The following is a 19,641-nucleotide window of genomic DNA, read 5'->3' as shown; positions in this document are numbered from 1 at the left end:
CCGGAAAATTCATACAAAATAAATACAAAGTTTATTCTCATACGCGGCTATCAAGGATGGAAAGAATTTATAGATGCTAACGGATTAGGACGGGGGATATTTGTGTTTCAAGGCAAATGTCGTCGCTAGAGACCATTACACTTCCTTGTTGAAAAAACGAGGAGATCATAGAAATAGATTAGTTGTCTCCGTGTTTTCAATTTAACAAGTTTATGTTGGAGAATGTAACACCTTTGATTTCTAAATTAAAAGATTTCATTCATCAATTTCAAACTTACATTAAACACAAAACAAAAGAAAACTAGAAAGGATTCCTAACATACATTAACCACAAGACAAAATAAAATGGAAAAAGTAGTTCTTACCTAACATTAACCACAACACAAAAGACATTTTTCCAAGCATTATGTACCTAACATCAAGCACAAAACTAAACCATTCAATTTCAAAAATACAAGAAACACTAAGGCAATTGGTCATGACAAGTTGAAGAATTTCCTCGCATTAACCAAGCTGATCCAAATACCAAAACAAAACAAGATACAAAATGTGAAAATCAAATATAGAGCTAAAGTATGTTGATCCTTCTTTTTATATATATATCTCTTATTGCATTTTCAATTTCGCCCAGCATTAATCACACTTGATTGTTCTTCCATCTCCTTCATTTTCATATCACTTGAGATATTGTTCTTCCATTTCAATCTCTTTCAACATCTCGGCAATTTAACTTCCACATCCTTCTTCCATCTCCTTAATTTTCTTCTCTTTTGAAGCTAATTCTCCATGCATCTCCTTCATTTTGTTCTATTTGGAATAATGTATTTTTCTTTCATCAACTTTGGAAAGATCCCTCCATCGAAAAATTTACACTTCTTCGAACCATAAAAAAAGACCAATATCTTCTTCAGAAAATTGTCGGACTTCATCTTCAATGGGAGCAACACACCATGTTATCGCACCTCCCATTCAACATTGGATGTTCATTGTCCATACAAACTTATTCAAATCCAATCTTGTTTCTTCCATAGCTAACCAAAAAATCGAAATTTGGGAAAGAAATTGTAAGAATCAATCTTGGGTAAGAATTGAAACATGAAGAGAAGAAATTTACCAAAAAATTTGGGGAAGAACTCAATGTGGAAGAAAAGAAGATCTAGCCGTTTGTGGGGATTTAAGATTGGATTTGGGGAATTAAAAACGTTATTTGGACGTAAAATATACATTTTAGGTCCATATAGTTTTTATCATCTCTTACGCGTCAAGGAGAGTAGCTACACTTGCTAGTCCAGGTCACCATTGAAAGCTAAAATAATACACAAAAAAAATTTTTTCATTAGGATATAAAGTTTTTAATTGTGTTATGGCAATTTTAGCCATAGTTTGATTGTGTTTTGAATACTTTTCCCTAAAATTTACATCATAATAACCTTATGCTAGTTACCTCAAATTAAGTTAGGATCGACTAAATTTAAATAATTTAATCATGTCTCAATGCGACGACATAGCTAATAATTTTGTAAAATTGTGTTAAGATATAATACATAAATTTATATTTTCAAAATACAAATTAGATATCATTAATGAATTAGAGCATGGGAAATTTAACAGTGATTTTAAAATTTACCAAGGGAAAATATCATCTACATAGTACTTTTTCAACAGTAAATGAGTTCCTTAAAATTATTGTATTTTCTTATCTTTGTCACAATTGTTTTTGTTAGATATGAAATCATCATTTTAGACAACTTCTGAAGCATTTTAAAGAATTTCAATCTTGTTATATTACCCACTTGAATGTGACAATCTAAGTAATAAAGAAATAAAGTAGGGGTAAAATTATGGGATCAAAAAAGTACATGCAAAAAGTTAATTTGAGGGATCATGTATTACCGAAATAGGTTTGGAAGTGTCTTGATTTATTGAAAATATAATTTGGCATATATGCAATAAATATCAAATACAAGGCCAAAATTGAAAGTGCAAACCATTTGGTTAGCAAACTCCCCAGCAAGAAAGTCGAGAACTAACTAAGGCCCACAAAACCCATTACATTGTCACTTATTATATATTGTAATATATATATCACTATATATAGTATTTTGTAATTAACGGTTAAAAGCATTTTAGTAAACTTACATATTATTATACCGTATCATACAGTCAAACCAAGCAATAAGAATGTTCTAAACCATAGCAAATGATTTTTTTATGAAATTGTATTCAGTAATACAATACAATACAATATCATACTATACAATACCATGATGTACATTATGAAGCCATGGATAAGGACCATCCAAACAGAGGCAAACCATCTTAATTTACCTACTAAATAAAAAAAAAAAAAATGAAAATGTATTTACAGAAAAAACACTTCATTTTATGGGCTTAGCCAAAGTTATTTTCTTGCAAATAAATTTATAATTCCACAATCATTAGTAAACTTTTCAAGTTGATAATTATATGATCGCAAAAGGAAAAAAAAAAAAAAAAAGGAAATACGTAATACTAATCAATGAAAAATATTTTACGCTCTCATTGTGTGTCACAGCTGTTATCCTCAAGTACTCATATGAAGCTTTTCGCTAGTAAGTATCATAAAATTAAGCTTTTTGATTAATAATGAATCAAAGGAATTATTTTTGACCAACGGAATCAAAAAGAGGGTGTCAATCTGCTTTACAGAGAAAGCTTTTATGATATACTATATTTATTATTGTAATACAATACGCTATTGTTATAATGAAAATTAGGACCCATTGGTTACAAAATATAATTAATGAGTAACTATTATGATTTGTGTAACAGTCAAATTAAGGTTGATACATTCCCGAACTGTTCTTTTACACACGTACAAAAAGAAAAACCATTGATGTCAACTGTTATAGTTAATTAAGGAAGATTTTATAAAGAGTTTAACTTCTCTGAGAATTTTAACACTATCAGGTTTCTTAATAGATAAGTACACACAAATATTAATAACAATCCAAATTAATATCTTTTAAATTGTTGTAACAAATTAAAATGCACCTGATGATGTAAAAAAAAATACTGTTAAACTGTTTAAAAATTAAATATTAAACATTTCTTAAGAAAATGACTATAGCTCACTATTACAGCTATTAAAATCACAGTAGGATACTCCTTCCCTATCTGTGATTGTAACTTTTTTTGGCAACTTTAACTTCCCTTATTTCTAGTTCTACCTACTCTTTTTCTACTTCCTTCATCTCTCTTTTTTTTGTTTTCTTTCTGAAATTTTCATTCACTCTCTGAAGTTTCTTGAAGAGTCATCTATTAGGCTACAATTATTTGTATAAAAAAACACATTTTATCATATAGGTTACAATTATGGGAGAAGAAGAAGCAACCCCTCTAGTTTCTCCACAATCTTCTAAAGAAACTGATCAAGAAAAAGAGCACAAAAATGAAGAACCAAAACAGAAAGTTGAAGAAAATGCTTCTGCCCTTGTTCCAAATTTAGAGGATAAACAGAAAATCTCTCCCCCTTCTCCAGAAAGTAAATACTACTAGTATTCATTTTTCTAAATACTTTTTCTTTAGTATATTGTTTGTTTACATTTTAAAAGATTTCTCTTTTTGTTTTCTTGGTTTGTCACAGTGTACTGTATTGTAGTTTGAGTTATATATATATATATATATATATATATATATATATATATATATATATTTTTTTTTTTTTTTTTTTTTTTTACTTTTGGTATTTTAATTTGGGGAGTGTTGATTTGTTAAAATATTGGGATTCTGACAGAAGCTGCAGATTCTGGAGTTCAGAAAAGTACTGGAGGTGCCAAGGACAGAGGTAAATTTGACAGCTGATTGTTTTTTTTTTTGTTTGTTTTTCTTAATTTGATTTATTATTATTATTGTTATTATTATTATTATTGCTTTTGAGGATCATTTCCAAAATGGGAACATATAGAACTACCTGAATCTTAGAACTACATTAAGAATGAAGTTTTCTTTTCTGAAAGAGTAAGGTTGGTAAAGTTAAACCAAACAGAAAAAAAAGTGTATAGGGCTCAACTGATGAAGAATGAAAAAAGTCCCTCATCAGTTAATGAGATGGTTATTATATGAACTTAGGCAATCCTCCCCTCATAAGTTAGCTTTTGGGGTTGAGTTAAGCTCATGATTGATTTCTTTACATGGTATCAGAGCAGGACCCATCTCACCCGATGTGGGCCCCCAAATTAAATTGCCCATGCACCCGATGGCCAGTCCTGGGCGTGAGGTGGGGTGTTGAAGAATGAAAAAAGTCCCTCATCGAGTTCGAGCCCTGAGCGCATTTTCCGTTCAATGGGCCTGATACCGTTTAATGGGCCAAAAGTGAGTACCATGATACCTTTTGGAAGACCAATTAAAAAAAAAAAAAGTTGAGGAAATATGAGAAATATTGAAATTCAAGAGATGCTGAAAGTACACATGCTTCTATTTTGCTTAATTGAACTTTTGCTCAATTCCCACTTAAGGATTTTAATGTTCCTGTTCCCTATTGAGCTAATTTCCTATATTTCATTGCTAAAAATAATGTTGATCTTTTATGGTATTTATTTTTATATAGATATTGCCCTTGCAAAGGTTGAATCAGAGAAAAGATTGGCTTTGATCAAGGCATGGGAAGACAATGAAAAAGCAAAGGCTGAAAACAAGTATGATTTTAATTTTTATTCCTTTTTATTTGTTTTACTTTTTTCCTTTTGGCAATCGATATCAGCAGAGAAAAGTAATTAAGGAAAAAGAAAGGAGAGAAGAGAAAAAAGAAGAATGTACTTTTTAATTTGTTAGCTGAACATAAAGTGAAATGAATGCGTCTTCAATGCTGTTACAGCTAGCTTTCCTGTTGTGAATGGAAGAATATATGTGAAATTCTTACTTACATAGTTACATATGCTTATATTCAACATACATCTGCCAGTATTTGAGTCTGAGCAACATACTGACTTAAATATGCTTATTTTCAACTCCATGAAGCTATTTAGATGTTGATATTAATTTCGTGCGTAAGGTTTTCACTATGTTTGTTGATTATATTCAACATATGAACAAAATATCAGGGCATTTAAAAAGTTGTCAGCAGTTGGATCTTGGGAGAACAGAAAGAAGGCAACTGTAGATGCTGAACTGAGACAAATTCAGGTAAAATTATTGTTACTTACTCCTACTAGTAGCATCATTTAGCTGTTTTCACTTTTGAGTTTTTCCCCTGGTGTTACTTCTTACTGATATCTATTGTAGCCACCTTCATAGCTGTCTTTTTTCACTTGCTAGTTTAGTTTCTAGGATCCGTAAGGCATCGCCTCATGCCCAGTGGGGGAGACACGATTTTCACTGAGGGAGTCAACATCTACTATATGTACATAAAAGAAAATTGACGTTGTATATGCAGTGAAGCTTTCTGGCAAAGTGGGTTCGGATAAACCCCCTCCTTCTAGCTCTCCGCCTCTGGTCGTGCCTTATCTGAAAACCAATGCATTGACATTCTTTCCAGATCAGGATCTGATGATGTTAATTTTTTGTAATATCAGATTAATGATAAGCCTCACGTCTATATTGTTAGATCACAAGTAATTGGACAGGTGCTGCATATATTTCGGTTGTGAAAATATGGATACAGGGTCCTAACAGTGTAACTGATGATAATTTGTCAGCCTAGAATATGTCAAAAGCATGAACATTTATCAGTACATTGCTAGTTATCTCACTCGTCGTCGTGCATTTTGCTAAGGCAGCCTGAGCCCTCATATGAACTTCCTCTGAATATCTCAAAGTGTAAATGTAGAGAAGTTTCAAGTTTTAACAGTCCAAATTGTATTACTGGCCAAAGAGCTTTCTGTCATTCACTCTAAACTCTCTTTTTATCTCCATATTCGTCGTGATTTACAATTTCATGAGCTATACTCCTTCGACCGGGCGAGTTTCACACATTTTAAACAAAATATTTATATCGGATGACTTGTTTCTTGATTGATCTGATTGAGCCTCATGATTTCTAACTCCTTAGCGGACTAATATTTTTATGATGAAATTATGTGTTTGAAGGTTTCATAGACAAATGTTTATATTAAGAAACACTAAAGGGAATGTATAAGCACAATCCAGAGGACTCTGTGCAACATGTATACCACATTTTTCTTAAATCTTTTTAGTCCAAAGTTATATTTCTTTTATATTCTTTTTCACTTATAGCATTATTATGCCACGGTCCATATAATAGATTAAGAGTTCTTTTCACTCTAAATCTATAATTGAAGATTCAATTACATCTCAATTGTCATGTCACAATCTCTTAATCATGTCTCTAGCATATGTGTGTGTGTATGTGTGTCCCCTCATGTACGAACCTTTGATCGGAGCAGGAAGAGTTGGAGAGGAAGAAGGCGGAATATGCAGAGAAGATGAAGAACAAGATGGCTGAAATTCACAGAGAAGCAGAAGAAAAGAGGGCTATGATTGAAGCGAAACGAAGCAAAGATTTTCTCAAGGTAGAGGAAACTGCTGCAAAATTTCGTGCTGCTGGAAATTTGCCCAAAAAGTTCTTTGCATGCTTTGGCTACTAAATTTTTCTTCTTGTTAAAAATCTGAAAAACATTAATCATATGCAGACTCTGCATACTGTTTTCTACTTTTGTTTCTCTGTGCTGGTTGGGTGTAATTGCTTAATGATCTTCTTGTGTATAGATTATAGAGAAAGTTCTTGTTTATATTCTTGATAGAACAATCACGTGTGATGAACAAACACTCAGAATTATTGTTAAGTTTGGTTCAATTTTTTGTGATACTATATTTACTGTAAGGAGTAAAAAGAATAGAAAGATATTAGAGCTTGGTGCACGAGCACCCTGTCTGAGTTCACACAGGGTCCGGAGAAGGGCCGCACTTCAGGCTCAAGGGAGTTCATCATCTACCAGATAAATGTAAAAATTATTTTTTGGCAAAGGAGGTTCGGATAAACCCCCTTTCGCGGCATCTAGCCCGACCACTAATAATGTAGGCAGCATACCTGAAGCAAGCTTGTTTTAAGGCTCGAACAGACACAACATTTTTTATTCCCAATAACTAGAAGGGGATTGGTAACATTTTTTTTTTCTCCCCAGTATTTTTGATTGTTTGCACTCTTTATAGGTCTGCATGACTATTTGATAATTCGTCATATCCTCAGTCTTAAAAAATTCACTTAGTTCCTACCTTCAATTTCCTTTGTTTAAAACCAAGTGCTTGTGCATATAAATTAAAAATAAATTCTCCTTTATTTCATCTCTATTGTTTCTTCTGATTTGTTTCCCAATTACATTTTCTGGCTGCCAACTGAATTAACTACCTTTTCACTACGTGCCCTAAATGCTAGCTAAATTTTTGCTTTTCCACTCATTTTATGCAATTGGTTATAATTAGTATAGACAGAAATAGCAAATCATCTAATTTTTTTTGTTTTCTATTATTGTAGCTTTGGGGAATAGAGATCGAAATCTTTGCTATAGAGACTTTTGTATATATGATAGCTAAAAGGATTTCAAAATCTCAATTCCCATTTAGACTTTGAAATAATCAAAAGAAAATGGCTTTTACAGGAAACCAACAGAAATGTAAAGCTTGTGAAAAAACTGTTTATATTGCAGAGATGATTTCTACAAATGGTGTTGCTTATCATAATACATGCTTTAGGTGTAAGCATTGCAATGGAAGGCTTGCAGTAAGATCTTGTGATTATATCTTTTAACTATTTTTTCATGTGCAAATAGCATAACGATAGACTCCTTCAAAATAATCATGAAATAGTTATACTGATTTTTTGTCATCTCGAATAGATATTTTTTTTTTTAAAAAGGGGCAATCTGGTGCATTTAGGGTTTTCTATGCGTGCGGGCCGAGAAGGGCTGGACCATGGCGGTCCAAAGTAACTACAGCCTTACCTTGCATTATCTGGATGAGATTGTTTCCGCGACTTCAACCTGTGACCCCTGATCAAACGACGATAACTCTTATCATTACATCCCTTCAATTAAATCGCTATATTTTATTGATTCGGAGGTGGGGCCGTCCCCTTCTTAATTAGAATTAGAACCAATTGAAAGGGCCTCAGCCTTGCAAGGGAGAGTGGATGAGTGGTCAAAAGCGACAGTCTGCAGAATGTAAATCTGTTGAAATTTTTCTACATAGACCCAAGGGCGAATTTAGGGCATTGACTATGGGTTCCGAGGAACCCAGTAACTTTTGTGTGAATTCTGTAGATGTATTGATAAATTTAGTAAATAATAAGAATTACGAGTTAGGTACCCATTAACAGTGTGTTGTCGATCGAAAGGCCTAAAAGGAACTTGTTAAGTTGTGTTGCCCTCTTGGTTGAGTGTCTGAATCCTTTAGTCACCATGTAGGCCTTTATTGGCCTCTATTTATGTTTTAATTTGAGATCGGGAAAACCCATAAACTTTAAATCCTGGGTACGTCTCTGATAGACATTTTTTTGTGCGGATTGCCCTTCTTTTGGGGTGGTCTTTAAATTTTGCCCCTCATATTTGTGGTCTTTAAATTTTACCCTTCATATTTGTGGTCTTTAAGTTTTGCCCTTCACTTGGAAAGGTGGGCGAATACTTGAGGTTCTGGGTTCGAACTCCTGCTCAGCCATAAAATAAAAAAATAATTTCGCAAGGCAGGGCTGGAGGGTGTGTATGCTGGATCCGGCATACAATCTTTAAGGAAAAACTAAGATTATGCCGGAGGGGCATAACAAATTCGCAAGAACTTTTCCTCAAGGTTAGAGGCCTTGAAAAGTGTGTATATGCCTGACAAAGTCCGGCATAATCTTATCCTTCATGGAAAAACTAAGATTATGCAAAACCTCACCTTTCCAAGGAGGGCAAAACAAGTCATAACTAAAAGTCGCCCCAAAGGCAAACTTTTTCTCATCTCAAATAAATATATGCAATAAAAAGAACAAGAAAATATAGTTTAAAAAGTTATGCCTTATGGTTGGCAAAGACTTTTAATTAAGACATAAAATCAAAAAAATATGCCCCGCCAAAATCGTGTTAAACTTTTTTTTTTTTTTTTTGGCTTAAAAGCATTTTGGTTTGAGAACTTTACCTTTTATCTCTTATATTTTTTAAACTTTTCAATACTACGTTACTTTTAAAAAACTTTATTTATAAAATAACTTTCGGTACTTAAAAGTACTTTAAACATTTATGCTTAAAAGTCACTTTTTTTCTGCTAATACAAACGGCCTGTTAAAAGTATAACTTTATTAGAGTTAGAAACATGACGCAAAAGTGGTTTCATTTCCCAAAAAATGAGGAAAAAAGAACCCTTTCTGCGCTTATCTTTTGGTATTAAATACAATGTGTACCTTTTATGTTTGAGTCAAATATTTCATCAACATTAATCTTCTTATAATACATTTAGAGTTTTTTTTGAAATACAGTTGAGCACATATTCAACCCTTGATGGAGTATTATATTGCAAGCCTCATTTTGAACAAATCTACAAGGAGAAAGGAGGCGCTCCTTTGAAGCATTCTGCATCATGTAATTAGTTTTACTTAGTGCATTTTAATTTATAAATAAGCCTATAATTTTCATTATTAGTTTATTTCCCTAATTATTTGTTTGTTTCCTTATTTCTTGAGCAGCGGGGAAGCAAAATGAACTGGTATGTTATTAATAGCATATATTGTACCATGTGCATTAATATTCGTACTTATCATAACTAGTCGTATACAACATTTTTTTTTTTTTTTTTTTTTTTGTTGTAAACATTATATTATTACAGAACAGAAGCCCAAGCAAAGTTTCAGCTCTTTTTTCTGGTACTCAAGATAAATGTGCCGCTTGTAAGAAGACTGTTTACCCATTGGAGAAAGTTAGTATTTTTACTTTATTTCTTCTGAGAATTAATTAATATCAACTAATTTGCAGTTCTTTTTTATTCAAGAAACAAATTTGACACATGACTTGGTTGAGAAAATGAAAAAAGTGTCCTTTATGTTTGGAGTACATATAAAGTAGTGCTATAAATATATTCCTAAGCAGTTTTGGTCCCTTAAATTTACCAAAAGTGAGCGCTTTTGGTTTTCGTTAGATATTTTGACTAATTAAGTATGTTAGATTTGGGGAGAACTATGAGAGAAAAGATTTAACGAGAAACACCAGGAAAATCCCATCGAATCTTAGAAATTGGAATACAAAAGTTGCAATAAACACACAAACTAGCACAAGTTATGATTCAAAAAAGCTACATCAGGCTCAAAAAATAGACCAAAAATAATATAAAGTGCTAAAACTACACCTTCAAATGTGAATTTTCGCCAAATATTTCTTTTTTTCACTTCCCATCATTTTCATCGAATCTAACAGATATAGTTTGTTAAATATTTAACAAAGACCAAACGTGTTTATTTTTAGTAAGCTTAAAGGATGAAAGCTGCTCAGGAGTATATTTACGAGACTACTTTAAACCAACACGAAACTTAAGGATAATTTTTGTTATGTCCTATGCAAAAACAAATTCTGAAAAAATATTAACAAATGCAGGTGACAGTGGATGGTGAAATGTACCACAATTTATGCTTCAGGTGTGTTCATGGGGGTTGTAAACTTACAACATCATCATATGCTGCATTTGATGGACGTCTCTATTGCAAACCTCATTTCTCTCAATTGTTCAAAGAAAAAGGTTCCTATAATCATCTCAGCAAAACTACTTCAATGAAAAAATCAAGTGAAGGTCAAAGCAATGAACAAGAAAGCTCTAATAGTAATGCTGAAGAATCAATTAAACCAAAGGAGACACAAGATGACCAAGGCTCTAGTTAATTTGCAACATTTGTTTTATCCATTTATTGAGAGCAATTGTTAATTTTTTTTTTTTTTTTTTTTCATTCTATGTTTTCTTCTAAAGCTTTACTTAAACAACATGTCTATATTCGCACTGCTCAAATTGTAAATGGCTATGTTCATTCATTTCTTCGTTGTAATGCTGGAATGATTGAGTAAACACGATAAGAGAGAATTGATTGGTAGTTCACTGACTTCACTCATGGCTCACCGGATAAAGTTATTACTATCTCTGTTTCATTTGATGTAGCTTTTTTGATTAAACACAAAATTTAAGAAAAGAAAAGAAAGACTTTTGGAATAATAGCCTTGAATATATTATGGCATTTGTGTGACTCTAAGTCACGTCATTAAGGGTATAATAAAAAGTTTAAAGTTCAAATAGAAAAGATAGCAATTCGTTTCGAAACAAACTAAAAAGAAACACAGTGGTGTAAAAAAAGGAACTTTTGAAATTAGTAGCCTTACATGACATTTGTTTGTCTAATCATATCATTAAATGTAAATTGATAAGTTTATTACATTGTTTAACATAGAAATGTGTTTTTTTTTAACAGACTAAAATATAAATAATGTTAAGCAAAATGGAATGGAGGGAGTACTTTATATGCTAAAAGTGAATGTTGGATTCTCATTCAACTTTTCCTTTTTTCCTAATAAGGTCTCCCTCCAAACCCCACAAAAAGTGTTGAAACAATAATTGAAGATTGTGTCTGCAAGGTGGGAGTCTCCAAAGCCAATATTAATTTCTTGACAATATTGGGAATTTATTTATAAGTAAGTTCATAACAAATGAAAATTTATTATGAATGTACAAGTTCGAGAAAAAACCAATCAATAATGAGGTGTAATTTGTATATGATACATTTAGGCTAGTGTATAATATAACTTGAAAGCAACATATAGAAGAAATCACGAAAGAAGGAACAACACACTACATACACTCAAGATTTAACAACCTAGACTAGTCAAGATAAATATCCATTTCACAAGCTTTGTTACAAATAGTCCCTACATTAAGTAGGCGTTTGGACATAAATTTGGTTGAAATTAAAACAATAAGAGTTTTAGAAGGTAAAATTGTATTTTGATATGCATTTCACTTGAAAACAAAAATAGTTTTATGTGTTCAACTTTTTCCAATGATTTCAAATTTGAAAAACTTATCTTGAAATTCTAACAAAAAATCCTCTAAATGGTTTTTAAAGAAAAAGTTTCATGTCCAAACGGCTTCTAAGAATCAATTACCTAATCAAGTTGTTTTCTTTGCAAGAAAATGACAAAGGATGAATCAATTCATATCTTTTCTTGTTTTTATTCCTTCAAATTCGTCCTAACCACTGCTTTTTAGGCCATAGACTCACAGTATTAAAACATGCATGTTGGTACGAATATAAGGACCATTAGTTCTAACTTTACTTCTTACTTAGCAACTGGAGCATATTAGGAGCTAAACGAAGGAAAATCAAACTCTCCAAGTTCAAAGTTTTTATTTTTATTTTTTTTACACTAAAAGTGTCAACCTTATTCACTAGGACAACAACCGGATAGACAATCAATCGCTCTTCTAACGGTTTCATCTGCTTAATTGAAAATAATATCCTTTTCGTAAAACTCTCATACACTCTCAGAATTTTGATCCTCAACTTTCTAGTGCCAAGTAGCTTAGCCACATAATTACCGAAATTCCTAATTTCGCTACTACAACAACCACGTGACTATTCTCAGTGCTTTGAATTTGAACCATATGTTAAAATTAAAACTTATATACAACAAGAAATCAATCCTTCAAATCCAATGATTGTAAACGATAGATAAAAATGCCACAAAGATTCCAAACATAATAAAAGAAAAAGAAAAATAGATTAAATGTCACAAGAACACCTTTTGGCTGTGTATCACAATCGTCAAACTTAATTTTGACGTTTTAAATACACACATGACACACCCAACATATTGAAATTCACAGCTAAGCAAAAAAAAAAAAACTATAGTAGGGTATATTTTAAATTTCTCAGTTAGCAAAAATTCAAACTTGTGAGCTACGTCTTTCTTCTTCTTTAATTCAGTTATCCACTTTTGTCGTGTCGTGTAGTATTTGTAGCAAAGAACCTCAAATAATCATGTGATGTTTTTTTTTTTTTTTCCCATTTTGCCCTCAAAATATTGTCTCTTTTCTTTTTCAAAAAAACAAGAACCCTTTGGTTTCCCTTTTTCTTGTTTTCTTGCTTTCTTGCAGTGCAAGTGCCACTTCTCTGTTGTATAAAGTTTCCATTTTTTTGTCTTCTAATTTCCAAGAATTTTTTAAACCTATTCTTTTTTACATATATATTGTATCTATGTATTGATTTTTTGGGTTCAAGAAAGAGCAAAATAAGCTCAAAGAGACCAGAAAAGGGAAGAATGGGTACATCAACTAGCATTTTTGTGATTAGATGTATCAATTTTCTCACAATGGTATGAACCCCATTTCATATTTTCACTTTCTTGGGTTGTTTTGTTTTAGTTCCATTTACAAGAAATGATGAACCCCTAATTAGATGTTTGTCAGTTTAATGTTTCAATAGCTTTTTTGTTGTTCAGTTGAGCTTGATTTACTTGCTGCTTCAGAAGAAAAGAGCCATTTTTTTTACCTCCTATTATACTAGTTTTGCAATTCTGAGGTAGAATCTTTTGTTTTAGTTGAGATGGTTCTAGTTCTTAATTTAGTTGAGAAAGTTATTCTTTTTGGTTTTGTTTTGGCTAAAGTTACACATTTGGCCGCTCACCAAAAATAATTACAACTGCTAGCCATATATACCAAAGTTACACTAGTTATGTATATTGTATGTATATATACTAATATACATGTATGTACAAAAACTATACATTTGCCGACGATTATTTTGATAGGCGGCTATACAGTGTAAAAATGCCCTTTATTTTGATGGTATTTAAGTGTTCTGATACCCCATTTTGGATCTTGGAAATGCAGCTGTTAGCTGTGGGCGTCATAGGTTTTGGAATTTGGATGAGCGCTCATCATGATGGCTGTCGAAATTCTCTTACTTTGCCTGTTCTAGGTCTTGGTGGAGTTATATTCGTCGTGTAGGTTTCTGGAAAATGAACTCACTTGTTAATTTGGCTTTCCCTTAACCTTTTAACAACAAGGGGCTTGTTTATGTTATTGTGATAATTATTCTTCTTTCCATTGTTTTCAGATCAGTTGTTGGGTTTCTTGGAGCATGGAAGAACAACTCCATCTTGTTGTGGATTGTATCCTTAGCATATTAAATGTCTCATGAAGTGCAATTTTGATTTCTTGTTCTTGATTTGACATAAAGTTTTGGTTGCTCCTCCTTAATGTTGTATTTCAGTATCTAATCATGTTGTGCTTGATTTTGATGGCAATATTGGTCTTCACCGTTTTGGCGTAAGTAATGCTTCTCGGAACTTTATTAAGAATTTTAGTGCATTATCTATTTCTTATTACTGATAGACTAGCCGTTGGTTTTCCTCATTTCTCGCCTATGTATTGGAATACCTAAGCACAGGTAAATTATCATGAGGATTTGATACAATAAATATTTATCGACAAGTTTATGGGTTAACTTATCAAAGCATACGATAATATGGGTTACCAAATTACTGACTATAGTTGTGGTCCGCCAAGATATTTTAGTCATTGTTATGTGTATAGTCCATCTTCATCTAGTATGAAAGCAAATACTTTGTTTTAACATCTTCTTCTTTTATTTGTTTTATGCTTTACAAGTTACATGCTTGTTACTCAACTTGAAACTTTGAATACCGCTACCACAAACTCAAACAAATTCAAACCAGTTCTGTACTATATTTTTAGTTTTAGTGGCTTGACATAATTGGTTTGTGACAGTCGCAGTAGTCTTAATGAGTTCAAAAATATGTAGAAAGAGCCTTTTCTTCTAATAACTTACTAAAATTATAAATTTTGGGATGCTTTATGTTTCTAAACCTTTGTGTTTATCTTTCTTGAAATGTGGCTATTTTGGCTACTTATCTCTTTATCAGGTAACTTTCTCTGAGAAGGGCCAAAATTATGTGTTATTGAGGGATCTTTAGGCAGTCTATCAATAGCTACAGCACTGTAAGACATCGACTCTGGGTTGGTCCCCACTGTAACCTACTCTGCTCGCCTTCTAGCTGAAAGTCACTTTGGTTAGACAAAGAAATAGAAACATAAATATATAATATCATTATGCAGAGTTCGAAAAGACCATATCCAGCTCTTCCTACAAAGAACCATACACAAATGTTCTCCTATAAGCCTGAGAGTGCCTTCTTTTCATGCTGATGGCATGAGGAATCAATGCTTGCAAAAGTACTATACATAAGGTAGTGGTGCGGCATTGATATTCTTGTAGGACTAGGTTATGCTTGGTGATTGTGCCAGGTTAGGACTGCTTACTGCATAACTTTCAATTCCACAGCTCATCACTCTTCCTGTGCTGCCAGTCCTAAGACATGTTTGGAATGGTCTGGTGATGACTGTTTTGCGTGGAGCTAATATAGGTAGGACTCCTTTCTTGATGATAGTGTCTTTGACTTTGGAGCTAATAGGAGCCCTAATGGTGGCTGACAGAGGAGTACGGGATGATTTTTGTGCAAAAGCCGCCTAACTGCCTTTGTTGCTGAAGAAAAATGGAAAAATAGTGAACCGTGCTGGCTAACGTTAGGTGTAATGTGCATAGGACTGCTTGTATTCTTTCTCTGATGACCAAGAGATCTGTTGTTTTCTACCCACTCAAGGGCAGGGGTAAGGGCTGCATACACCTCACCCTCCCTAGGCCCCACTTGTGGGACTATACTAGGTATGTTGTTGAAGAGATCTGCTGTTTCTAGCTCCAAAACTCGTGGATAATGGGTCCGTCCCTCTACCCTTCTCCACTTAAATACCATATTTGGTTCACAATATGGTTCAAACTCACTACATGTGCATACCACATATCCCATGCCCTGGGGCAAAGACTCCTCAGATTCTAGTATTCTACTGGAACATAATCGGATTTTCAGTGTTAGTGTACATCTCATTAATACACAGTAAACTGAAGAGAACCCAAACAAGGAGTCACGATGGCTCAGCTGAAACTTCAGCAGGCAAAGTAGTAACATGCAGTCTAAAGTGCATAAGACTTTTTTTTTTCGGTGAAGAAGTGCATAAGACTCTCCAAAGTCCTTCTAGACCATCATAGGAAGTTTAACAAAACTGATGTTCTCCTCCTTTCCTTCAAAGCACCTGCAATTTATTCCGGCCATACTGCTCATATAATGCAAAGGGGAATGCACAACCAAGTCTTCTTCTGCTTTCCTTTTGTTATTCATGCAATGACAAAAGCTACACTAGCAAGAGTAAAGTCTAAACATGAAAGAGTTTCCGCTTGGTTTTCAATGAACTCGTTACTAATTCTATCTGCAATCTGTCTTGAACATATTGGAAATCTAAACTTGGTTTGTCATACTTAACTTTTCATTAAGTGGCAACTACTGTTGTATCCGGTTTAACAGGCATAAGATGGCAATCCGTATGTCTACTTGCATGCTGATGTCAGAAATGGCTGATACCTACATATTATGGTGACACTTATTTTGGTTTTCTTTTTCACAGGTTCATTGTGACGAATAATGGCTCAGGTCATAGTGTTACTGGACTAAGGTATAATCACCTTTCTCCAGTCTCCCTATTTTTTCTTCACCTTTGGCTCATATAGTCTCACTTTTCTTCTCAATATGTCAAAACACATGGTAATGCTTGTATATTTCATGGAGATGCTCGTCACGTTTTCCCAGTTGACCTCTAGCTTATCACTTTTGTCATGTGCTATTTGGAAGTGTGAGGTCATTTATGGTTTTCGTCTTGGCCAGGTACAAGGAGTATCAACTTAAAGACTACAGTTCGTGGTTTCTAAAACAAGTGAGCCCCTGTTTATATGCAAATAATAAGTTGCAGGTTGTAGGGTGAAGGCATCATAGCTGATCATTATAGGGGTTGTTTCAGATGCCTTAAGACCAAAAATTTCATGCATAGATGAACTAACGATTTGCTGGTTTGTTTCAGCTCAATAACACCCATAACTGGAAGCACCTGAAAAGCTGTCTTGTCAAGACCGATGACTGTAGTAACCTGTCAAAGAGATACAAGGTCATGTCACTTGAACCCGTTCATGATTTATAACTTTGAAATATTATTATTAATGCCTCTGATATGTTGTTGCAGACTCTCAAGCAATATAAATTTGCAAAACTAACACCTATTGAAGCTGGTTGCTGCAGACCGCCATCCGAGTATGTTACTTTTTTGTTTTATGGTTTTTCTTCTCTTTCTTTTGCGAGTCATTTTCTTTCAGATTGCTTCAAATAAACTTGTGAGGGTACATTCGTATCTGGCAGTTACTTTACATGAAGCTCACTTTGTAAATCAGTAGTTACAAAAAGAGGAAGATGTGCTATAAGAAGTGTTACAATTATTCTGATACGCCCTTTATGTGACACTCTTTCCTTATTAGTCAGTCCTAGAAAAAATATATTTAGTAGCAATATAACTTCAAAATACCCATTCTGCCCTTAATGAAATGATTTATAATCACATATAATGTCATGAGGCTTATTTTAGACCATGAGTTTCAAAAGTCTTTCTTTATTTCTTAAACTCCGTGCCCAATCAAGCACCTTCACATAAATTGGGACGGAGGGAGTATTATTTCTCCCGTGGCATGAAGTTTCTTGATTAATATGCCCAATTTATGCAATGTCCGCACCTTTAACTTATTTTCTGTATCTTTTGTTTCACCAACTCCTCTATCTCTCATGTGATTTATATCCAAATACTTCCCGGTATCATTCTACAAGGACTAAGAAATACCCGCTCCTTTTGTAGGTGTGGTTACCCTGCTGTTAATGCATCTTACTATGACTTGAGCTTTCATCCAACGAGTTCCATCAAGGACTGCAAGCTTTACAAAAATTCAAAGAAAGTCAAGTGCTATAACTGTGATTCCTGCAAGTAAGGGTCATCTTCTGGTCTTATCTTTCTTACCAGCTCCATGTAAGGTTATGCAGCTCACGGCTTTTCTCCTACAATATTTTCAGGGCTGGTGTCGCACAATACATGAAAACTGAGTGGAGAGTAGTTGCTATCTTCAACGTGATTCTCTTTGTCGTCTTGGTAAGTCAAAAAGGACTATTTGACTCCTCTCTCTTGTTGGAGAAATATGGTTGCATATATACTATGGCATTTGTAATTTCTTCAGTGGGCTTCTCATTCTCATCCTCTGCTGATTCTTACTTGTGTCAGTCGATAGTCTACTTCGTGGGATGCTGTGCAAGACGCAATGCTGCTCGTAGCCGCTCTAAAGTTTGAAACCCAAGAGCTGCAGAATCCAGATGAGTTTGTGTTCTTCAGCTGATCATGTGCCCGGATAAGAGTTCATGTTCTTCAGCTATTTGTTGACAAACTCTCTGTAAAGCTTTATTTCAAACGGAATGATTCATGTAATATAAAGGACTTTTTTATTTTTATGCTGTTCATTCTTCCATTACGTCTAAAATTTGGATTTGCAACGCTTATATGCAAAAAAAATCTTTTTCCTTTAGACACTTTTGTTTTTCAGATAGTAGTTTTTTGTTAAATATATAACGGAGATGACAAAATGCTTTATTTTTGGCAAATTTAAAAATGACTGCTACAATATTTAAGGGACTACTTTGAACCTACACCTAAACATAAGGGATCATCTTCGTTATTTTCTCAAGTAATAATATATTGAGCTTTTATATTACTCATTTAAGGATTCAATTTATTAAAAGATTTATTGACTAAAATACCCTTAATTAAAATGTGAAGCTTTAAAGCTATAACAAACATTAAATTTGTTTATTAAATCAAAAATGTGTCAATTTGTTTTCAAATTTGAAAAAAAATACCTTTTTTGATAGACTAAAAACATCAATTATTTTGGACATTGAATCAACTTTTTTTAAATTCTTTGTTTTTCGAAAGTATTTTAAATTATATCTAATATGTTAAATACTATTCAAAGCGGGAAAAAAAGTAGCTTTATTTTTTGTCGATTTTTTCAAAAATACCTACAATCTTTCGGAATAAGAGTATCATTAAAAACTTATTGTAAAGAAACTATAAGGTAATATAACTAGTTGAGATTACTCCCATTTCAAAATAATTGAGCTTTTAGACTTGGACACATAGATTAAGGATTCACCCCGAAAAATTAAAAGGTTTATTGACTAAAATACCCTTAATTAAAAGGAGCTTTAAAGCTATAACAAACATTAAATTTGTTTATTAAATTAAAAATGTGTTAACGGTAAATTTGAAAAAAAAAATACCTTTTTGATCTTTAGTAATAAAAACATCAATTATTTTTTTACTCAACTTCCTTAAAAGTTAAATTATACTAAATTATTTTGTGAATTCTCATGCTAAATATAGTAAAATATTTAAATTATTATATCTAATATGTTAAATTTGTGCAAGATCATTAGAGTACCCTTAATTTACCTTAATAGATAAATAATTTACCATTATTGAAATAAGAAGTATCCAAATAAAACAAAACGAATAATAAAGAATTTGTATAAGAATGTTAACTAGGGCCCACAATTCTCTCTTGCATATTCCCCATTGCCATTGGGAATATTGTCAAAAAAGCCTCAAAGTTAAATCTCAGTCTTCAAAAAGCCTCAATTAATCTCAGCCGTCAAAAAGCGCGGGAAAGTCAAATCCAAAGACCAAAAAACATAGCGTCCACAA

At 32.9% G+C, this 19,641-nt stretch overlaps 3 protein-coding genes across 4 annotated transcripts; all 3 read left to right on the top strand.

The window, feature by feature from the left end:
* The first annotated feature begins 3,170 nt into the window (after window positions 1–3,170).
* Window positions 3,171–6,782, top strand: LOC132030497 (remorin-like). The gene is made up of 5 exons (XM_059420151.1): window positions 3,171–3,523; window positions 3,776–3,826; window positions 4,589–4,676; window positions 5,082–5,163; window positions 6,384–6,782. Exons 1-5 carry the CDS (start codon window positions 3,355–3,357, stop codon window positions 6,582–6,584), a joined length of 591 nt encoding a protein of 196 aa, XP_059276134.1. The 5' UTR covers window positions 3,171–3,354; the 3' UTR covers window positions 6,585–6,782.
* Window positions 6,783–7,441: 659 nt separating this feature from the next.
* LOC132069458 (LIM domain-containing protein WLIM2b-like) lies at window positions 7,442–11,041 on the top strand. 2 transcript variants are annotated; one of them, XM_059462801.1, is made up of 5 exons: window positions 7,443–7,717; window positions 9,446–9,548; window positions 9,653–9,672; window positions 9,793–9,882; window positions 10,554–11,041. In XM_059462801.1, exons 1-5 carry the CDS (start codon window positions 7,583–7,585, stop codon window positions 10,833–10,835), a joined length of 630 nt encoding a protein of 209 aa, XP_059318784.1. In that variant the 5' UTR covers window positions 7,443–7,582; the 3' UTR covers window positions 10,836–11,041. The 2 variants fall into 2 exon arrangements, with proteins under 2 accessions (XP_059318785.1, XP_059318784.1); XM_059462802.1 differs by lacking the exon at window positions 9,793–9,882 and having other exon boundaries at window positions 7,442–7,717.
* A 1,969-nt stretch (window positions 11,042–13,010) lies between these two features.
* LOC132030496 (tetraspanin-10) lies at window positions 13,011–18,387 on the top strand. The gene is made up of 11 exons (XM_059420150.1): window positions 13,011–13,313; window positions 13,831–13,943; window positions 14,057–14,111; window positions 14,213–14,268; window positions 16,480–16,527; window positions 16,737–16,785; window positions 16,930–17,013; window positions 17,089–17,156; window positions 17,749–17,874; window positions 17,961–18,036; window positions 18,166–18,387. The coding sequence occupies exons 1-11, from the start codon at window positions 13,260–13,262 to the stop codon at window positions 18,229–18,231; spliced, it is 795 nt and encodes a 264-aa protein (XP_059276133.1). The 5' UTR covers window positions 13,011–13,259; the 3' UTR covers window positions 18,232–18,387.
* The last annotated feature ends 1,254 nt before the right edge of the window (window positions 18,388–19,641 follow it).

The sequence above is a fragment of the Lycium ferocissimum genome, chromosome 9, assembly GCF_029784015.1.
Source record: "Lycium ferocissimum isolate CSIRO_LF1 chromosome 9, AGI_CSIRO_Lferr_CH_V1, whole genome shotgun sequence".
Taxonomy (NCBI): domain Eukaryota; kingdom Viridiplantae; phylum Streptophyta; class Magnoliopsida; order Solanales; family Solanaceae; genus Lycium; species Lycium ferocissimum.
This window is presented reverse-complemented; position numbering and strand designations above follow the sequence as displayed.